General features: G+C 41.2%; 1 protein-coding gene across 1 annotated transcript in view; it reads left to right on the forward strand.

The window, feature by feature from the left end:
* ALDH16A1 (aldehyde dehydrogenase 16 family member A1) overlaps positions 1–24,028 on the forward strand; it is a 483,909-nt gene that overhangs the window by 212,465 nt on the left and 247,416 nt on the right. Inside the window, exon 12 of the mRNA XM_069200818.1 lies at positions 21,896–22,065. Within this exon, the coding sequence (XP_069056919.1) occupies positions 21,896–22,065 (170 nt within the window). The remainder of the gene's footprint in view (positions 1–21,895; positions 22,066–24,028) is intronic.

Raw genomic sequence — 24,028 nt, forward strand, 5'->3', positions numbered from 1 at the left:
GCTATTCCTTCACATGGAATAGGTTTTTTTCCTATGGGTTCACCAACAATAGTACAAACAAATGATCTGCCAAGAGGCAATGATTCTGCCTTAACTAATGTGTTTGGCTCAAGTAAATTTGCAATTCTCTTCCATCAAAGTCCACCTAGCAGCTATAACAGCTTACAAAAAGGGGCAGAATCAAGCATATATTTATATTTTTTATCCTCTTGTTATTGCATTTGTAAAAGGCTTAAAGAAAGTGTTTCCCCCATTAGGTCACCTCCACTACTTCGGGAGCTTAATTTGTTTCCATTAAAATTAACAGGCCCCATGTATTCACCAGGCTTCAATACAGCACCTGTATTGGGCAAACTCTTTTCTAGTGGCTATTCCTTCAGCTTGTAGGGTTAGTGAAATTCAAGTTCTTTCGCCACTGGAAACCTATACAATGTTCTCTGCATATAGGGTAATGAGAAAATCCTTGTTATCTCCATAAAGTGGATTTAGAATTTCTTTGTAAACAGACCATTACTCTCCCCTTTTTCTTTAGCAACATATCCTTGCTTATTGCACCCTCTGGATGTTAGGAAAGTACTTCGCTTTTACTTAGACAAGATGAGGACCAAATATAACCAGCTTTTTATCAACTATGGTCCTATTCGCCAGCCCATTCTATTTGGGGGGGAAACTATGGTCTTTATTCTGATACACTACACTGTAGTGGCGTGTCGAACAGTAGAGGTGTACATTGGAGTGTCGTCAACTGGAGTGTCATGAAATGGAGTGGGATGGAGTATCTTTGAGGAGTGTCGTAGAGTGGCATAGAGTGCAGCAGACTGTTGTGGCATATAATGGAATTCAGTGAAGTAGTGTTGTATAGCTGTGTTGAATGTAGTGTCATGCAGTACAGTGGCAGAAAGTTTGTGTGATTTAAACTTGGTTTGTATAGGGAAAATAAGTTTTCCTAACTGTAACAAAGCTTTTTTTTGTTACTTTAATTAAATTTTTTCAATGTATTTCAAAAATGTTTTAACAAAAATGTGTTTCAAATGATAGTGTCGCTGAGAGTTATGTGTAGTGTCGTACAGTAGAGAAGAGTGTTGTAAAGGCTATTGTCACAGACTGGAGTATTGTTTGGAATCAAGTTGAGTGTAGTAAAGTATTAAATATAGCTGTGTCATGGTGTGTCATATAGTGGAGTCAAGTATCGTAGACCGGAGCAGCAAGTTGTACACTGGAATGGCATGTACAACAGTGCAGCAGGGTGTTGTATACTCTTGTTAAGTGGAGTAGAGAGTTATAGAGTGGAGTAGGGTGAAGTAGAGTGTCAGATTGGAGTATTATCATCAAGTGGAGTGTTGTAGAGTACAGTGGAGGAGAGTGTCGTAGAGTGGAGTGCCATGTCATATATTGGAGTGGGGTATCATAGAGAGAAGTTAGGTGGCATGTTGTTGAGTGGCATACAGTGTAGTACAGTGTTGTAGAGTGGATGGGCTTACAGTAGAGTGGCATAGAATGTAGTACCATGTTATAGAGCGGAGTTGCATACAGTGGAGTAGAGTGTCAGACAGTGGAGTAACGCAGAGCGGATTATAGTACAGTTGTGTAGAGCGTGATAAAGTATAAAAGAGTGGTGTATAGTGGAGTACACTGGAGTGGGGTAGCGTAGAGTGGAGTAAAGTGTCACAGAGTGAAGTGGCGTGTTGTAGACTACAGTGGGGTGGCATACAGTTGAGTAAAGTTTCATGAATTGGTGTACCTTGTTGTAGAGTATAGTGGGGTGTCGTACAGTAGTTGAAAGGGATATAGAGTAAAGTAGAGTAGGGTGGCATGTAGTCTAGTTGATTTTTGTAGACTGAAGCTATGTAGAATGTATTGACTTATATTAGCGTAGAGTGAGTTAAAGTCTCGTACAGTGGAGTAGAATTGAGTAGAGTGGTGAAACGCAGTTTGGAGTAAAGTACAATAAAGTGTATTGGTGTGTTGTAGAGTGGGATGGAGTGGTATGTACAGGCATAGTGTAGGTCGTAAACTGTTACAAATTGGAGTGGGATTTCATACAGTAGAGTAGAGTGCTGTGTCATATTGAAAAGTGTTGTATAGTGAAATCGAATTTTGTACATTGGAGTGTACGGGGATAGAGTGGAGTAGAATGTCATAAAGTGCCGTAATTTGCAGTATATTATTATAGAGTGGAGTTATATACAGTGGAGTAGAGTGTAATACAGTGGAGCGGCGTAGAGTGGAGTGACGTACACAGTAGTGGCATAGAGTGGATTACCGTAAAGTGGAGTAGCATACAGTGGAATACCATGCAATGTAATAGTATACAGTGGAGTGTAGAAGAGTGGATTGACAGAAAGTCAAATAGTGTACACTGGAGTGTTGTACAGTGGCATGTAGTCTAGTTGATTTTTGTAGAGTGGAGCTATGTAGAATGTATTGACTTATATTAGCGTAGAGTGAGTTAAAGTCTTGTACAGTGGAGTAGAATCGAGTAGAGTGGTGAAAGGCAGTTGGAGTAAAGTACAAGAAAGTGTATTGGTGTGTTGTAGAGTGGGATGGAGTGGTATGTACAGGCACAGTGTAGGTCGTAAACTGTTACAAATTGGAGTGGGATTTCATACAGTAGAGTGGAGTGCTGTGTCATATTGAAAAGTGTTGTATAGTGAAATAGAATTTGTACATTGGAGTGTACGGGGATAGAGTGGAGTAGAATGTCATAAAGTGCCGTAATTTGCAGTATATTATTATAGAGTGGAGTAGAGTGTAATACAATGGAGCGGCGTAGAGTGGAGTGGCATACACAGTAGTGGCATAGAGTGGATTACCGTAAAGTGGAGTAGCATACAGTGGAATACCATGCAATGTAATAGTATACAGTGGAGTGTAGAAGAGTGGATTGGCAGAAAGTCAAATAGTGTACACTGGAGTGTTGTACAGTGGAGTTCTATACACTGAAATAGTGTACAATGTAGTGGAGTACAGTAGAGTGCCATACAGTGGATTAGCGCACAGTGGAGGAGCATATAGTGGAGTGGCGTACAGTGTAGACTGGAGTGGGGTACAGTGCAGTTTGATAAACTGGAATACCATATAGTGGAGTGGTGTCTAATGGAATAGGGTAGAATGGAGTGTTGTAGAGTGGCTTGGCGTGCATTAGAGTGGCGTACAGTTGAGTGCCATTCATTGGAATAGTCTAGAGTGCCATGGCATACAGTAGACTGCCATACAGTGGAATAACGTATAGTTGAGTAGTGTACGGTGAAGTGGCATAGAGTGGAGTAGGGTACAGTGGATTAGCGTAGTGTGGGGTGGCATACATTCAAGTGGAATAGCGTAGAGTCGAGGAAACTGCTGTATGAGATGACACTCCAATTTATAACAAGAGTGGAGTGTTGTACCATAGAGTGTATGGGCATGTTGAGTGCAAATTTGGACAGTGGAGTGTACGGGGATAGAGTGGAGTAGAGTCTAGTAGAGTTTTGAAGACTGGAGTAGTGTGAAGTGGAATGAAGTGAAATAGCGTAGAGTGGAGTGGCAAAGAGTGTAATAGCATATAGTGTAGTAGTGTACAGTAAAGTGGTATAGACTGGAGTGGTGTATTGTGGGTGTGGTTGAATGTAATAGCATACATTGGAGTTGGGTAGAGTGTAATAGTTGAGGAGCAAAGATTGAAGTTGCATGCAGTGTAATAGCGTAATGGAGTGCCTACTTTGGAATAGCGTAGAGTGGAGTACAGTGGCATAGACTGGAGTGGTGTGCAGTGGAGTGGGGTAGAGTGAATTAGCATATAGTGGAGTGGCGTAGATTGGAGTGGCATCCAGTGGACTAGCATGGAGTAGAGTGGTGTACACTGGAGTGGCATAGAGTGGAGTATTGTAGACTGGAGTGGTGTGCAGTAGAGCGACAGGCTAGAATAGCGTAGAATGCAGTGGGACATAGTGGAGTCGCATACACTAGAGTGAAGTAGCATACAGTGGAGTGGCATACAGGGGAATTGCATAGAGTGGACTGGCATGAAGTGGAATGGCATAGAGTGGAATAACATACTGGAGTAGCTTATAGTGGATTGGCATACAGAGGAGTGTCATACACTGAAGAGTCTTGGAGTGGATTGCGTACAGTGTAATAGCGTAGACTGGACTGCATTAGATGGAGTTGTGTACAATGTGACAGCGTAGAGTGTAATCCTCCTCATTCCAACGGAAGCCTCTCCCATTCAGCCACTCACTGCTTACCTCACCACACTTAACACCACAGCCATCATGAATTCTATCCACTCGGGAGCACCCACGGACCACTGCCTCCACCACCTCATCAACCTCAGAGGCAAGAATATCAGTCACCAACTCACCACCATCCTCAACGCATCCATTCCCACAGCCACCTTTCCTGATGCATGGAAACACGCAGAAGTCAGACCCCTCATCAAGAAACCCTCCGCCAGTCCCAGCGCACTCCAAAACTACTCTCACTGCTGTCTTTCCTCGCCAACGTTTTAGAGAAGGCCATCAACCAGCAGCTCACCGAATACCTGAAGAGAAACAACCTGCTTGACGCTTCCCAATCTGGTGTCCATGCCAACCACAGGACCGAGACTGCTCTTTTCACTGCCACTGATGACATCTGTCGCAGCATTCAACACCTTATCCCAGCACACACTTATGAAGAGACTGCACCATATTGAGGTCCAGGAAGATGCCCTCAGATGGATCGCATTCTTCCTCATGGGATGAATAGTGTAGAGTAGAGTGGTTTAGAGTGTAGTAGCGCTAAGCGGAGTGTTTATAGTGGATTATGGCACAACAGAATGGCGTAGAGTGGAATAGCAAATAGTAGAGTAGCGTCCAGTGAAGTGATGTAGACTGGAGTGGTGTAGAGTGGAGGTGTGTACAGTGCAAGAGTGTAGTGCCATACAGTGTAATAGCGTAGAATGGAGTGGCGTAGACTGGAGTCTCGTACAGTGGAGAGGTGTAGATTGGAGTGGCGTATAGTGGAATGGAGAGGCTACAATGGCTTGGCATACGAATGTATGTGTAAATTAGCTGCAATGCAGATTATGGTGTGCAGAGTAATGCAAAACAGAAAATTGTGCTGCCTTGCATTACTCCATATTTACCAATCCACACAGGGCCATGCATGGTGGCCATGCATTACTTTGTAGATCTGACTTGGGTATTGCATTGTTCATCTGACACCATTCGTGATGCAAGGATTCTGGTATTCAATAATACAGCAAGGCCTTAGTTATAGTTTGGGCCATGGTCCATGGTATACCGTGATAACTTTGCAATTTACTCTGGTACATGGTGATGACAAGCCAGTGTATAATTGGCTCTTTTTTAGATAATGAAACGGCAGCCTTATTGTTTGACCACACTTTGGCTGTGTTCAGTGTTAGGGCCTTGGCTATAGGTAATTATTAGGTCCCTACCTGTTACCACTTTATTAAAGTGGTAATAGGTAGGGAAATCTATTAATATTTTTTAAATATGTTTACAGCTATGTACTGCAGTAGTTTCACAAACTTTGGTGAAATTTGTCAAAGTACCACAGTGACAGATATCACTAAATTTAAATGCCTTATAACTTAATAGCCTACTTAACTGCAGTACCCAAAAACCATAATCTTTGCACCATAATGTATAATCCTACCAAATTTCAGTCGTTTTTGTGCTTGTCAGGTACAATAGGCTATAGAAAATGCATTGGTGGAAATATCCATTTCGGGACCATCTTTTATCTCTGCAGCCCCTTAACAATTCACCACAAAAATGTACATCATCTCAAAACTTAGAAAGGTCTGGAAAGTTTTGTGGTCATTCATCAAAGGGGTAGAAAGTTATTAGGGAGCTAATATACAAGGAATTCCTATCTTTGGGAATACTAACTATAACTACTGAGAGGCAATCCGATTGAATGTGATTCCTTTCTTTTTATCTATTGTATTTGAATTTATTATGTATTTGGTTATTGGTTTACATAATCATGTGACCATAAACGTGTCTCAGAGTTGTTCTTGTAATTATGAAACTTTACATATGCAGTCTTATTTATTGTTTTGGGCTTCTTTGCTACTTTTAGTAGGATTGTGTTACATATGAAGCCCAAAGTGAATGAAAGCCAATCGTTTTTTCTTATAAAAATGAAGATTAATATATTTTTTCCTAATGGTCAGTTATCATGTCCTCCATATAATAGTTTGTGTAGTTCACTGCTAGACCACGTTTCCATTTTGTTGCACAGGAATACATAAGGAATGTAGTTTTTTGTTTGGCTTGCTGGGCACAGTTTTATTCTGTGTGCCAGAGAGCATGCAAAGAAAACTTATGTAGATTAAGATGTATTCTATTCATTATTTATTTGTTCATAGGTTTCCATTAGCATGTGACCAAGAATGAGTCTTTCAGTTGTTGATGTAGTAATTTTGAAACTTTACATATGCAGTCTAGTTTATTCTTTGGGCTTCCTTGCTACTTTCAGTAGGATCCTGCTACATATGAAGTCCAAAATGAATAAAAGGCAAACTTTGTTATTGTTATGAAAATTGAGAGTATTTGTCTTCCAGATATTAGCTTGTGTGGTTCACTGCTAGATCAAATTTTCATTTTGACGCACAAGGGAGCACAAGAAAGATGTTTTTTGTTTGGCTTGTTGGGCCAGTTGTATTTTGTGAGCCAGAGAGCATGCAAAGAAAACTTATTTAGATAAATATTATTCTATTTGTTATGTATTTGTTTATATGTTTGCATTAGCATGTGACCATAAATGGGTCTTGTCACTTGTTCATGTAGTAAATCTGAAACTTTACATATGCTTTCTAGTTTATTTTTTGGGCTTCCTTGCTACTTTTAGTAGTATTGTGCTACAAGATATCACTAAGTTGTTGCCCCTTATAACTTCATAACCACGTCTTCATACCATTACTTGCAATAGAAATAAGAATCATCTACATAGTCTAATGTACATGGCTGTGAAATTTCATTACAACCTGTTCAGCTGTTTTGCCACTACATGAAATACAAACTCTATGTAAAATGCATTGGATTTCAAGTGCATTTTGAGACCCCACTTTTTGTCTGAGCACCCTCCTTGACCAAAGGCTACATAACGTTCAGTGCTCCAACAATGTAACAGGTGCAACAGGTCTGCAACATTTAAGGGAGATTCGTCAATTTAATGCAATGTTATTTAGGGACTAAAATCCAAGAAATCACTATCTCTGGTCACCCTAACTGTAACTACAGAGATACCTACCGTCATTTACATTAAGTTGTTATATATATATATATATATATATATATATATATAAATAATAACTTACTGTAAGTTCTAATAGGTAGCTAAGTATAATAAAAAGTTTCTATTTGTTTTAGAAAAATATTCCGGACTAATGAGGTACTACCAAGATACTACCTAGGCACTACCGCAGCACCTTATGTGTAAAAAATGAAAAGAAAACGTAATACACAATATTTCAAAAATATAATTTACTACAGTGTCTTTAGAATTTTTTTTGCATATTCAAATATGTTTAAAAAAATCTGCATTACCATGTTAATATCTAAAATTACTTAAAAAGCGAGCATTTGTTAAAACAAAATATGGTATGTGCTAAATAGTACTGTGGTACTGGATAAACTGGTTAAATAAACATGTAGGAAATTTTACAAACAGTTATATTCTTATTTCCACTTTAAGAAAATGTAATAAGTTGTGAACAACAATAAAGACTACTACTTACCTATGTTTAAGGCCCTAAGCCAGAACAATCTAAAAGTCAACTATAAGGATTGTGGCTGCCTTTTAAATTAAAAAAAGGTATATATTAGCCAAATATACACTGCCTTTGTATTGCTATGTGCCATGCTGTACCACTAACTTAACGCAGTATACTGTCCCACAATATAGCACTAGGGTACAAATTTGGGATTCTATTGCGTTACCCTTGTTTTATGCATAGAGTCACAAGGACAGCTCAATACTTGAGTAACATTTACAAAAGTTTGCAAAGCCACCATACGTCACCCTGCTTTACATGGTACGTGTGCAGAAAAGCAGCGCAGCACATGTTGCTGCCTTGCATTGCTCTGCACACCATAAGCTAAAGTCCTTCAAAATTTCAACTACATCCATACCTTATTACACTGTACAGCACTACACTATACACCACTCAACCTTACACTATTCCACTGTACACCACTCCACTGTACGTGACTCCAGTATACGTTGTTCCACTCTATATTCCACCCACAATTCACTGTATGACACTTCTCTTCATTTTACTGTATGACACTCCAATGAGCAATACTTTAATAAATAACATTCATTACTACAACTTGAAACTGATTTTTATTAAAAACATAAAAACCATTAACATTCCATAAAAAAGCAAAGGTTACAGATAAGTTACTTTAGGAAAACTTTATTCTTTCCATGCAAACCATACTTAAACTACACAAACATTACAAATTCTAATGTTACAGTTAGAATTTAATTTACAATTTACTCACCACCTTTATATTCGTCACCCAACGATGTACACAGTGTTACTTCCAACATACTTTTTAACATAACACACCACTTTGAAATTACTGTCACGCAGCTTTGTACACAGTGTTCTCACCTCACTTCATATTACATAAACTATAACTCATGACTCAACCATGCATTGTTCTCTAAAAAATTATCTTGATTGAGATGTCATAAGTGTTATGAAAGCTATGGTTTTACATGGTATAAGCAATGTCATATACAAGGGTATAACCAGTGCATTGATAGTTTATGTAGCATGAGGAGTGAGTTGAGAACACTGTGTATGAAGCTGCACAACTTAGTTTTCAGTGAATTTCTAGGATTTTTTTTTAACATGCATGTTAATATAACCACCACAGCGCACAGACTTCAGCCAACGGCCAGGCCCTGTGGCTAACTCTTCTGCATGTACCCATACTGATGCTGCATGCGGCCAAAGGCCATGTGCAGCATGGGGTTGGATGCACTGGGTGTAAAATAATTTCCAATTTTTTTTTGGGGGGGTGGGGGGGAACGCAGATCCTTTGAGAGTTTACACTGGGTGCTGTGCTGAGCCCCACAGTGAATCCACGGATCTGTCCAAAAAAAACAAAAACTGCCAATGTTGTGCCCATGAGGTGGGGTCCCTAAGGGACTCTCCATGTGTATGGGGTCAGGATACCTGTATCCTAACCCCATATATGTTTTTACACTCTTGTTTCACCACCCCACAGCCTAGCCGAGAACCAAAATGGCAGCTACAACTTTTCTGTCAGATTGCGGCCAGCCAATCAAGGCTGTGCTTTTATCCAGAATCTGTGGATCCTATCCGAGTGTATTTGCATAGGATCCTCATTCCTCTATATCTATATGTTTTTATCTTGGGTAACTCTAAAACTACTGAACAGATTTACACCAAGGCACCAAAAGCACGATCTGCAGACCAAGATCTAGCTTCCTGCCAAATTTGGTGTAATTCCATTCAGCGGTTCGGCTGTAGCCATGTCTAAAGAATGCAAAATCCCAATAGACACAGAATGCGGAAAAAGTGTTTATGGATCTCCCTCCCTTTTTCTCGGCCCGCTTGACAAATCACCCCGACATTTTCAACACAGCAGCTGAACTGACAGTCCGGCTAGCCTTGTGAAGATTCATCAAACGGCACTAAAGTTATTGGCAAAGGAAAAAACGGTCTGTCTATAGAAAAAGTTGGTCATAACTATAACTACCTACTTGCTACGCCAGTCTGAAATATGTATGTATATAGGAGTGTATATATATATATATATATATATCACTCCGCACAGTCGTTCCAGTTACAGAATTCAGCACGCAAGATCCAGTGTGCAAAAGGTGTTCCTAGTTTATTTAGCACAGCATTTGACCCAATGCATATCGGGGATGCCTTCCCTTGATCACAGGTTGAATTCAACACCACTGTACCTTTTGCACACTGGATCTTGCGTCTTGTTTTCTGTAACTGGAATGGTTGTGTGGAGTAATTGATATCCGGGTATTTCCATGCCCGGCGACGTGAGCTGCCGCCATAACGGCAAAGGTATCAAGTGGAAGTTGGAGTTTGCAATGTGTGTGTGTGTGTGTGTGTGTGTATGTATATATTTATAGATATATCCACCGAAAAAGCCAAAGGTTACAGGGACGTTATACTTGGACTCACATTTTAAACGTACAAAACCGTAGAAACTCACCTGTTATAGTTAGTTATCTTAAGTAACTATAACTCGTTCCCTACGGTAACTATAACTCACGCTCGGCATGCACAGTTTTTCCATCAAACACGTTACTGCAAATATTACATTGATATATCAATGATGTTATCAAAGGTGTCATGAGGTGATGTAATTTGTGGGGTAATTAGCAGTGCATGGCGAAGGCGCGAGTTATAGTTACCTAGGACACAGGTTATTATAGCTACTTGAGATAACTCTAACTGTAACAGGTGAATTTCTGTGGTTTTGTATGTTTAAAATGTGAGGCTAACTATAACATCCCTGTAACCTTTGTTTTTTTTTAAATAAATGTCTGTTTTTTCTATTCTGTTTCCTAACTAGAACGTCCCTGTAACCTTTGTTTTTTTCAGTGAATTTCTATGTATTTTTTTACGTAAAGTAATTTTCCAATTTCAGCCCAAGAGACCCCATCCCCAGGGGCTTACTACAATTCCATGGGGGAGGGCTGCGCAGCCCCTATCACCAGCCGGTCTTGGCCTTGGAGACTCCATCCCCCAGGTCCCGGCCTTCCAATTTTTTTTTTTTTAGGGGGAGTGGTGGTGGGGGGGGCGTAAGGATGATGGCTGCTACGCGGCCTACCTCCCCCGGCTGATTTTGGCCCTGGGGAGTTGGTGGTCCTACCAATAATGCCTTTACCACTAATGCATTTACTACAAATGCCTTAACAACGATTTTTCGTTGTAAAGGCATTCCTGGTGAAGGCATTAGTGAACGGCATGCGTGGTTCCAGCATGCAATCCCCCTGTCCCCCATCCTGCACCTAAAAATGACCATTACCCCGCCCCTAAAAGCTAAATCCACCCCACCCAACCCCCCACCCCTGCCCCTGAAACTACCCCATCTCCCCCACACGCCCCTATCAAATGACCGCAACCCCCATCCCGCCCCTAAATTACCTCGACTCTCCACCCCTGCCCCTAAAACCACCCCAACCCCCCCACTCCGGCCCTAAAGCCTAAAAGCACCCCAACCCCCCACCCTGCCCCTAAAATTACCGCGACCCCGCCACTAAAACTAAAAATACCCCGACCCCCCGCCCCCAAAACTAAAGATGTCCCGACCCCACCTCCCCGCCCCTAAACCTAAGCCACCCCGTCCCCCCCACCCCCAAAAACTAAAATTACCCACCCCTAAACCGAAACCAGCCCGACCCTCTAAAACTAAAAATGCCCCGACCCCCCACCCCTAAACCACCCCGTTCCCCACTCCCTAAAACCAAAAATACCCCAACCCCCCTCCGCGACCCTAAACCACCCCGACCCCCCACACCCTAAAACTAAAAATACCCTGCCCCCCCCACACCCACCCCTAAAACTAAAAATATCCATCGCTCCTAAACCACCCTGACCCCCACCCCTAAAACTAAAAATACCATGAACCCCCGCCCCTAAAACAGCCCGTCCCAGACCCACTTACCTGATCACGTCGTCCTCCTCATCCGACTCCCTTCTGTGCCTTAACTATGCATGTACGTGGTTCAGCACATGTGTGGTTAAGGCACCAAACAAGGAAGTCGTGGTTAATTAAAGCGTTGTTCCGCTTTCATTGTCCCCGACTTTGTTGTTCGGGAGTCGTGGTTAAGGCTGCTTCCCCCCTGCATTCAATATGTCGATGCCCCCAGGACCGGGGGCTGCATTTAAACAAGTGCAGGATCTTAATCTTAATTTTTTTTCTGGAACTCAGCTGAAGCAGAGTGCTTCCTTGTTGAAGTGTTGGCAGCCAGACAGGCATGTATGTATATGTATATATGTGTGTGTGTATCTATCTATATCTATCTATATCTATCTATATATATATATATATATATATATATATATATATATATATAGATAGATAGATATAGATAGATATAGATAGATACACACACACACACACACACACACAAATTTGTTTTTTCTTAATTTACTAAAAACAAAACTACTGAACGGATTAACGCCAAATAATGAAAAGGTCACTTTCTGGATCAATAGCTACCTTTCTGCAAATATGGTATAATTCCATTCCTGCTCACAATCCCTATGGAAAAATGCATGGGGAAAAAGTGTTTTGGGACCCCCCCTCTTTCTCAGCCTCCCTCCTAAACCCCCCCTCCACACACAATCCTTGTCCTCCTTGATGGATCACTCCGAAACTTTCCAGACAGACACTGAAGTGAGCATTGTATTTTTTTGTGAAATGTTTGTGAAGAGTCGAACTGCCCCATCGTTATTAGCAAAACAAAAAACGCATTTTCTATTTATATATGTGTGTGTGTGTGTGTACACATATATTTGTTAATTCATATTTTTTATATGAAGGGTATAAGATTTTTTCTACATTCATGATTTTATAGATGTAATATGTTTGTAGTGAAGTACTTTCCCTACTCTTCAGGGGTGTGGAATGTATTAAAATATCAACTTGTCCATGTGATAGGTTGCTTCTTGAATCTACTTGTCCTGTAAGAGCAACAAAATATGGCAGCAATCTCAAAATTTAAGAGCTCTGATAATATCCTCTCAGCTTATGGCATGCTTTCTACTATAGTAGGGCTTGAATACTTCAATTTCAATCCCTACTATAGCAATGTTCTTATTTTGCCAACTTTCCACAGATCTACATACTGGGGCTGGAGGAGGCAGGAAGCAATAGCTCCATGGCTGGAATGCCTTTGAGACTGCAAACCTACTAACTTTCATGTTGTAAGAATTTTCACCAGCTCTTCTCTAATCTTTTTCCATATGAGAAATGTTAGAAATGTACTCTTGACAGTGGCAGAAGTAGACGTTCTTCCAAGGTTGGGAAAAATGTGGTTGGAGGGAAAGTGAACTTATAAACGCTCAATAGATTTTCACATGAGCAAGTCTACACAAGCATATTTGCTCGTGCCAAAATGCAGTCCACAAATATTTTCTAGAAATAAGATTTCCTGGTCTACTTCTGTAACTTCTTGTGAATTCATGAAAGCCACTTATTCAAAGACATATATCATGAGTGCACTTTTGTGAATTTCTTTAAGAATTGGGTCCCTAATTAGGTATGGTGTTAACAAAGACATTTTGTTTTTATTAGACTTCTATTTCTCCCTCTATATATCGGCTGGCTTTGCTGTGAGTGATCGCATTCTGCTCTTCCATAAAGAGCATATTGGCACACAAAGTTGTTTTGTTCAGTGCCTGGAACTGCTGTGGCAATCAGTGGCGTAACAAAACTGGAGGGGTCTCCCCTTCAAAGAACATGGAGGGCACCCCCAGCCCCTCCAGACCCACTCGTGGCAGATGCTGTACTGAGGGGGCCCCCTGGAGGGGGGCTGCGGGGCCTTTGTTACACCACTGGTGGCAATGTGTGCTTTTTGAGACCAAAACCTTTTTTCTTTCTTTTTACCAGTGTTTCTTTACAATGGTGAGGGTCTGGCAGCTCTCACAACAATAAAATGTTACAAAAGCCATGCCAAAACAAGATATGCATTGACAAAACTAAAAGACTCACAAAGAAATGTCAGATCGGTTGGCCTTGCCAGTGCTTGTTTATTTTCATGCTTCCAATAATCTTGTTGAAAATGGCTACACTAATTTTCCATTAGGAATATTTTTGGAAAATACTAGCATGCATCAACACATTTTAGTAAATTACGCTTCAAAGAAATAGCACATAAAATTTCAAAGTAGAGAAACGTTATTTTCCTAGTTGCATTTTTTTTCAGAACCTTTTATTTTTAAAGCAAAGAATCATCACTCTTGCTTACAAGCTTCTGCTAACATTTGCATCTAATCAGAGAGCATTATGGGAGCATTTTACTTAGCCTCATATTGTTAAACTTTTCAAACGTGTGCACACTTTTTTTTTTCCTAGAGCTCAGTAGAGCAGTGTTAACTTAAATCCTTTATTTACATTGCTCACCCTAATAATGAAGGCTTTTCATTAATGAACCATATATACAAGTTTGAACAGCATTAACATATGGACACATATTCCCTCAACTGCAGACAGTTCCCTTCTCTGTAAACTGGCAGCTAAAGGGTTTGTGCTGCTGGAGGGTAAGCCTACTTGTCCCAAGGACAAAATAAACATGAAAACGTGTTGCCCTTGGCCCCAAACAATATGTCCTGGGCATAAGAATTCCATATCCCTGCCCTTGGTTATACTGTAATAATAAACTTCACCTCTTTGCAATTCAAAAGTTTCCCGACCTGTGCTGTGTTGCACAGACTGGAATGGGAATATTTTTACCCCTTCCAAATCCAAGGCTTTCCCTACTGTTGCACAGACTAAGGTGGAAAAGTGAGTCTTACCCCTCTGAAATCTGGATCTTTCCCTACTGTGCCCTGTTTGGAGTTGGATAGTAAATTTTACTCCTCTAAAGTCCAACAGCTTCCCTACTGTTTCACAGACTGGAGTGTGAATAGTAAATTTTACACCTCTAATGTCCAACACTTTTCCTGCTGTTACACTGACTGGAGTGGGAATAGTAAATTTCACCCCTCCCAAGTCCAATGCTTTCCCTACTGTTGCAGACTGGAGTGAGCATAGTAAATGTTACCCCTCGGATGTCCAATACTTTTCCTACTGTTGCACAAACTAGAGTGGGAGTAGTATATTTACTATTCCTAGACGAAAGTAGTTTTCATAATATTGGTAAATATAGTTTATAGCATTACTTCTTTTATATTTTTATATTTTACAATATTTGTTTTTATTTTTAAATGTATTTTAATGTTTATAGTATTTTTGTATATGTTTTGTATTTTTTAATTTTTAATATTTTATTTGTCAACATCAATATATTTTTTTCTTTTTAAATTGTTTATATTTAATGGTTTTATTGTGCATATATGCCATATATATATATATATATATGTATATATATGTGTGTGTATATATATATATATATATGTGTATATATATGTGTGTGTATATATATATGTGTGTGTATATATATGTGTGTGTGTGTATATATATGTGTGTGTGTGTATATATATGTGTGTGTATATATATGTGTGTGTATATATATGTGTGTGTATATATATATATGTGTGTGTGTATATATATGTATATATATGTGTGTGTGTATATATATATATGTGTATATATATATATATGTATATATATATATAAATATACTATTTATATAGTGTAACATAATAAAACATATGAATGTTGAAATTATAAATTTTAGTACCGATATATACATATTTATTTTTTCATATTAAATTTAACATTAAATATAGTGTACAGTATTTTTATTAAATGCACATATTCATAGTAATACTTTTAAAATATACAAAAAATCTAATGTAAAATAATCAGTTATACTGTATACTGTATACTATATGTATTTATATAAATATTAACACATATATGTTTGTGTTTTTATATAAGTATATATTTATATTGCAGCATTAGATATTAGTAGGGTATGTTTTATTTACATTATATTAACATTAAATATTAAAATAGTTAACATTCACTACTGAAAACTCTAAATTAAAAAACGATACTTTGTCTATTTTGGACTATTGGTGTCAACAATATTTTTTCTCAATATTTTTGTACGTACCATTATAAGTTTTGGATCACAATACTGTGGTAAACTATATTTTTGACACAATATCTTTGTGAATATATTGTTTATCATGATATTGTGTTAGTGATCCGTGTTTCTTTTTCTTGTCAAATCAGTGTAAATAGAGAATTGATGAATGTCACTCTTTGATGTCCTTGCCTAGGTTGAGCCTTGAATCTGAACAGATTTTTCTAACTGTACTAAAATGTCCTTCACAATAGGCTACATTGCTGTGCCCCAATAGTAAAATAAACGTTTCCAGTTTTGCAAGGCTTGGAAATAAAGGTAGCTTAGTAACACCATTTTTTTCATTTCGATAATCTTTCCCAAACCTCATCACTGCTTTCTCCTTTAAGCATATCGTTGTCTGTCATGCACTGATATTGTCCAAATTGTTGATGAAGACTTTCTAACCCTTCCACTTCAGTCACATGTGGAAGCCGAGGTGCTTTAATTTCAGTGTGATCCGACGTAGCTTGTAGTCTGGTATTTGGGCTCAAGAATGTGAGAGACGTGAAAATGTTATCCGTTAATGTAGTTCACAGCATTTATGTGAAAATACTTTGCTTCATTTATACTCTGCAGAACCTAGAAGATCCTCTTTCATGGCCACCTGTTCGGTCATTAGGGCAATATAATTTCCATTTAGTGGTTAATGATTTTCTGGATTTTGAACATCAATTTGTAGCAAATCTGTAGCTGTAGCTATAACTTAAGGTTTCATAAAGTTGACCATCAAATTGTTGAAAAGATGCATAGCTGAATAGTGGAGAACATGTATCATAGGGGCCCCACTTTGAGCTAATGAATTAATCAGAAAGTTGGAAGCAGAGCCTAAACAAGCTGGCATTGGGCTTTTGAAAAGTTTTACGAGCCGCTGCTCTTGATCACTAGATTTTCCATTTCTCCTATTTCCTTCAACATCCTCATCAAAGTTTAAAAGAAAGTGGGACTTCAGTGAGTCCCATTGATTTAGCGTTTTTTTGCAGACGTTATGACACCTTGCCACCTAGTACTGAGATTTGTAATTACTTTTCTGACTTCTATCTCAATAAAATGCATATACTCTCTCAGTACATATTTGTGGTTTACAGCTTTTTCAAAGTGATAATGTGTGGCTAGGAGCATATCATCCACTTCGACAGTGTTTTGTAAGCCTTCTGTGCACTCTAATGGCATAAATGACGAGCATAATCGGCATCATATACTTTTTGTTTCTCATCCTTTTGTTCACTCTCGATTTTACTGAGTAGACTGTTGTCAGAGGAATATGTTGCACAGTTTTTCGGACTAATATGTTTTTCTCTGATAACGTGGATCAGGTGTCAAACAAATCTGGGCGTGTCTTGCAACAATAGAAGACCTATCAAGCAAAGATGAAACTGGAATATATTTATCGTTTTCATCATTACTTCCATCAGTTGCTACATCAAACCATGCTTTCTTCTCCAGGCCCTTTTTGTAACCTCATCAATACTGTACGGGGCAGCAGCTCCATTAACTGTGTGAGTGACTTTGGTCCTTGCACAGGAGAATTCTGCAGCTATTTTTGAATCAGTAAACAATAAACTGAAAAGTGAAACAGCGTGATCAGCGACTGGCAGAGTTATGTTATGTTCTAATAGGAAGTCAATAAATAAAACTTTAGTTTTTATCATCTTGTCATATATGTCCTCTGTTGCCCGGCCTCCAACCCAATCTGCCTTTTTTCTAGTCCTGGTCTGTGGCAGCTCACTAGAAATATTAGCCCCGGTTGTGGTCCCCGGGGATACGGGGAGCGTGGCGCCCCCCCTGCTTTTGATGAAACATTAGCCCAGGGGAGGAGGCTAGTTTTGTGTTTAGTTGCATTGACCTACTTTAATATATCATTCCTTCCACCATGGGTCCTGCTAGATTCTGATGCACACATTTCACAAAATGTACTCCATAGCCTATTTCTAAATTTCAAAATGAATGGAAATTCTTATTACCATTTCACTTTGAATGTACAATCATACATTTTTTTTCTCCCCTTGGAGGTCTGTGATTTGATTGCTTCCAGCTTCTGCTCAAACACTATTCCTGTATTATCTAATCAAAATGAAGTGAATAAAAAAAGACTGACCTGAACAGGAGCGGACGGCCTCACTTGTCTCAAAGCAGTGGTCTGTTGCAGCTGCAGGCTTGTACTAGTCGTAGTGAGGCAACAATTTACAAGATCACATGGCATACAATGAACACCAATAAGAGGTTGCCCCCTATATCAAATCATTACGAACATATGTTACCATGGGTTATCCATGTGAAGGGAAAGGATAGCAATATACAGTATAATCGTGTGTGAAAGCCCTGACCATGCAGGACCTTTGTTTTAACATGCAACATCTTCAGTGTGTTATCAGTTTAAGTGCACTTCAAACTCCAGTTCCTAAAAAGACACGTGACTTAATATTACAAGGACAGCATTTTCCACAGAATAAGTTTAATGTATTAAAAATTAGGTTTTTCTATCCAGAGAAGTTCTAATGTACAAGGAGACAAATTTGTCAACACTTTGCAGTCGCTCACATCACAAAACTGACACAAACCAGCACCAACTGTTGCTTTGGGATTCACTTTAAAATGCTAATATGTTTAGCACTGGAAGGTAGTCCCACAGTAATGCAAAGTAGCAATATGCTTTACTTTACTTCAGGTGGGTGTACCGGGATGGTACGTGGGCATTCCCATGCAGCTGCCTATGGTTTGTGATTCCAACCCCCATCTACTAAGGAAAGGTAGACTGAGAATTGCGCCAAGAAGTACGCTACCTCGAGGCAGGCGTAATGAGTGAGAAATGTATTCTTGTCTCAAAGTTTTTCTAAGCATGCTGGAATGTAGGGAAAAAGGTACTCAAATCACATCTCCAGGTCCGAGGTGCAAAACTTTAATGGGTCCCAATTATATATGAAGTAGGTGTACTTGTAAAAAGTATGATAGGATAAGATGAGGGGGCTAATAGGAACTATGGCTACTTCCAGCTTTGATCGAGGAACCCAAACTCTTTGTTCTGCTCGGTTCTCATCCACCATCTAGTACAGGCAGGATGCATTCCATCAACACGCTGAGGCACAACACATGCATTAGAAAAGGATAGACAAGCAAGACGGCTACTATCATGGCAGTTAAGGCTACTTCCAGCTTTGAGTAGGTAAACCAAAGTCCCTGGTCTGTTCTTTTCTCCAGCCCTCATCTGGTACTGGCCAAGTGTGTCATTTAAGGGCAGAATGCATCAAGGAAAATACAGTGGGCAGAGCTGACCTCCAAACAGATTGCACCTTGGCGACGACCCTACTAACTTGCATCAGTCCTGCATACACGGATGACCACTGCCTTGCTTAGGCTACCGCAGGTCAGCACGCACAAAGATGCAGTCACCCATCGATTGTGCTAGTAACAGGGAAAAAACTTGTAATACTGTTATAATTTAAGAATGAGACATTAAAATAAGCCTAAATAGGGAAGGAAATGGCGTAATAATCAGGAGGTCATAATAAAAATACATGCTTTTGGTATAGCATGTCATCCCGTTTCTAGGTGTTGTAAATAGCAGATATTATTATTTTAAACTGAAACCTTCCCTGTGGGATGAAAACAGCCTACCAACCATCAGCTAAAATTAAACGTTCCAACCCTTATTATTAGATGAATGGAGACAGAAATATAATCTCTAACAGAGTAAAGAGTATTAATACAACTTCTTATAAAAACAGGGACACTGAAATCACCACTATCGGGCACGTGGAAAGACACGTATTGTATTGTAATAGTATTTATATAGAGCTTACTACCCCCTGATGAGGCGTCAAAGCGCTTTTTGATGAGTAGCACGCTACTCTGGAACCCAAAAGGAATTAGTGGTGGATTAGTATAGGGAAATATGAGTACAGTTTTAGTATTATTTTGAGTTAATTTGAGCCGCAGATATGGGAGTTTGTTAGGATTGACAGGAGTAATGGAGGGGTAGAAGAATCCAGAAATGTTACTTGGGAGTTTATAATAATAGGATGAGACTTGGGATGAGTAAAGGGAGGATGGAGGAGGGAATAGTCAGAAACAATCACTTCTGTCAGTGAGTGAGTGAGTGAGGCACTGATATCATCGCTGTGAGGAGAGGGCACTGAAATCTCCCCTCTTTAAAAGTAATCAAAATCTAGAACCACCGCCTCAGTAAAAAATCAAACATTGATGCCTGGTCCAGTGACGCAACCAGTGTGTCATGTGCCTTCTTGCAAGGAAGGAAATGGACCCTGTAACTGCTGTCTGAGTTGTATAATACAGCAATAGTCAGATTTTGGTGGGCCCTCCAAGCTTTGGGCCCCGGTGCCACTGACCTGGCTGCACCCATGGAATCCATGCCCCTGGCCTACTCACCTGCATCCTGTGATACCCCGGTCCTTTCACTGTGGCCTTCCCGGTCTCTCCTCTGGACCTGAACCTCCTGCTGTCATCATTATGAGTGAATCCCACTACACCCAGCTAATGACTGCAACATATTATTGTTTGTGCATTTGAATGGTTGCGACTTGCTTCTGTTATTGTCAGCTGTTCTTACTGTATTGAATTAATAACAGCAAAACACTCGTATTAAACAGAGTGAAATCTATTGTACTGAATGAATGGCTGTGAAGATCACTGTGCCAGAATATTTGATACAACATAAGCGAATCTTCGTAATCCCTCGCATAAGGCGCACACAGAAGGGTGCGTCTGGAATGGCTACAGAATCCTTCTTGCTGGATGCAGTCACTGAAACAATACAGGAAGATGGCTGGGCCTCACATAAAGGGGCGTGCTTTCACTGGCGATGGATCGCACAGTTTGCACAAGCAGAGAAGCTGGGATTGATCCTCAGGGTTCCAGTTTCACACTGTGCAGCTCAGCCACTGAACGTAAAACTACAATGCTTTGTCCTTAATTCTTGACGCGGGGAGATTATGCATGACAAACAATCAGCATGTTGTCTTTGTTAGTTTAACATAGTGCAAACAAAAAGAGTTTCAAACTCTGATTTGTGTGTGCCGTGTTAAACTAACTGCAATTAATGAAGTATTTATGCATGTCACGTACGCTCTGATCTCACCCTCCAAGAACTGAGGACAAATTGAACCCTGAGTTTCTAGTTCCCGCCGCTGCAGTTCAACCACTAGATGGATCACTACAGCTGACATCAAAAGTTAATGCTTTGTCCCTCATTCTTGAAGTGGCGGAGATTAATGCGTGCGCGACAGGCAATCAGCACTTCATCTTTGGCAGTTTAATAACAGCGCAAACAAAAGCGGGGTTCTATATATTTTTGTTCACACATGGGACACTGCCAAAAATAAAATGTTGATGCCTGTCACACACTCTAATCTCCCTCTCCAAGAATGTAAGACCAAGCACTAACCTTTGAAGCCAGAGGTAATTCTTGGAGGGGGGCATTAGGGTGCGCATGACAGGCGTTTTATTTTGGCAGTTTTACAAAATTCTTACAAAAACAGCCAGGTGCAGAGAAAGCGCTATGACAATCAGATAAAAACGTTGTGCACTGGCTGAAGGTGCAGGTCACTGTCAGTGCATATATTCCGGGTTTCATGAGACCAGTTCTTGTCGGACGAAGCCCCGAAGGAATACTTTATGAAGACCCCGGGCAGACAGATTCATTCTTTTCCAGAGTCCTTCGCCAAGCCCACATTTAAACCAATAGCGTTAGGACGGGCTCAAGATATATTGACAATTACCAGGGGGCAGAGAAATAGTTTCCAGCTCCAGCTGTTTCCAGCAGATCGTGATTCGGCAATCGGGTTTCTGCATGCAGGAATCAGGAAACAAGCCTTGAAATCGGTTGTCTCCCACCTGAATCCTGAGGGTTGACATGTATGTAGTGATGGCACCCGAAGGCTAGAACCTTGACCTGCCTTATGGTGGCACCAGTCCTGTATGTGCGCTGTATGAAATTGCTGATGTATTGATTGTACCATGTGCACCTTGAAGGCTATGCAAGCTTGTATAAGCACTAACTGGCCAAGGCTTGTGTATAGTTTATTGACTTCACTGACTAGTTACCTTTACTTTTCTTTCTCCGTTCTGTTCTTATGCCTAGGGACTTTACGAGTATGTGAGGCCTGCCTGGGAAGAACTACACCATCCAAATCCAGGAGATGTAAATTATAAAACCTTTGCTTCCACCTATGGTGCTGACCTCTCTCCTATTCCTGGACAGAAGGATGTCACCCGGACAGTTGTGCGTCTCCAGGAAGGCCAAATTCCTAGGTACGGTATTTAATTGTGGTTGGTGTTGCATAGACGCAGTATGCACATGCACTAACCTAGCGAAGGAAGGAACTGGAGAGTTAGTAAACCTGCTACATGACCAAATATTTTTTTAAACAGGTGCAAGACAATACTTTGGAGTATAGGCCCCTGCTGGAGTGCACCAGACTCGCAGTCACCTTATTTTGTTGACCAGTGGCTAATTTTGGATTCTGTAACCCAGTGTGTTGCTGTTCTGCTGACTGGCGGTGGACTATCCTCAATCTATGGTTTCCCTGCTGGCTCCTCCAGCAGCCTTAACCACCCCACACCTGGAGGTTGGGTAGCCCAGTGACCAATTATCCTTTAACTCTCAGTTTTTTTTCCTGTAACCCATCTGCACAAGTAGTGACATCACTGGATTTCATGTCATCCATCTGCACAGGAAGAAACATCACTGGACTTCCCATCATCCTTCTGCACGGGAAGTGGCATCTCTAGTGTCCTGCCAAAACCATTTTTAAAAGAAGACTCTGGAGGGAGAGGGGTTTGGCCTAGCCAGCAACCAAGATGGACGCACAGCACTGAAGCTCCAGGGACCATTGCACAAACATTGCTGTCTGCAGACGCTATCCTGCCTCGAAATGCGCCTCAGCACCACGCACTGATGTACTTTCTCACCCAAGACCAGATTTGCCCACGCGGTGGGGCAGAGTCCCCTTGAGCCCGCTGCTGCCGCCCGACGCGGCCCTCGGAGACCCCGCGGTCACAGGGACCACAGGTGAGCATGAGGGCAGGTCTGCGGCGCGCTTGGCCTCGTGGGGAAACCGTGCAGAGGGCACACGGTGACGTGACCCATCCCGAGCTGCGCTTAGGCGCCACCTGCCTACTTCACGAAGCGTGGACGGGCCGCGGCTTGCGGCCGTTCTGCCGCAGTTAGGTGCCCCCTGTGCGGCAATTCCTGGTGCCCGAGCCTGGTCCTTGGCGCAGCATGCCTGCTCTCCTTGGAGTGGGCGGGCCGTGGACTGCGGCCGCCTTTTCTTCTGGTGGCCTCAGTTGGCGGCTCTGGGGCCTGGATCTGGGACCGCACATCCTCCAGTCGGGGGTGTGCACCATTCACGCCGCCATACGCCTGTCTGCTCCCGTGCGCTGCTCGGCTGTCGGTGGGCTGCGTGCAGTTACACCTCGCTAGTGATGCTGTGAGTCCTAGCCTTCCCGTTCCTAGGGGCCTGGGCTTCTGAATACTTGTTAATGAGCCTGGATGTGCCTTCCCTCACGCTGTTACCTCCTGATGCACGGCTCCCAGGTCAGGCTGCATGGCTCACCATGCTTTGATGCTCTGCTTCTTCTACACTCTGAGCCATAGCATTTTTATGAGCCTCATGCTGCGGTTTGTTTATCCATCACCTCTGGTCACCGGGTACTGGCCCCATTCCTGAATGCCTTCGATGCAAGTTATGAATTGTTCTCAGTGTCTCATCCATAAGAGACAAATTAGCCGATAATTTCAGCGCCTCAGTGTATCATTTATGACCGTTCTAGATAGCACGCCAACATATTTCATTTGAACACTTCTTCCTACGCACAATACAGCACTACCCTGTGACTATACAATGGGGTGCTGTGACCCCCAACAGAAACAACTGTCGTTTGAATCCAACAAACCCCCCAACGGCAGACCACAGAAGAGACTGCAGACCGTGATCCCGGAGCTGCTGCCCTTTTGGCTGGCTGTCGGATGGATCAGCTGCGATTATGGCTGAACTCAAGGCAGGCTTCCAATTCATAGACCCGCGGCTGGACTCGCTGGCCACAAGGCTTGATCGCATGAATGAGCGCATGGACCAACACGCCGCTAGACTGTGTGGGGCGGAACACCAGATATCTGAGGTGGAGGACGGCCATGCTGACACCCTGGCAGAGATGCCTGGAGAGAGTGGAGCGCCTCCTGAAAACAGTGGTGACCAAAAATGAGGACCTGGAG

This window comes from Pleurodeles waltl, chromosome 7 (assembly GCF_031143425.1).
Source record: "Pleurodeles waltl isolate 20211129_DDA chromosome 7, aPleWal1.hap1.20221129, whole genome shotgun sequence".
NCBI lineage: Eukaryota > Metazoa > Chordata > Amphibia > Caudata > Salamandridae > Pleurodeles > Pleurodeles waltl.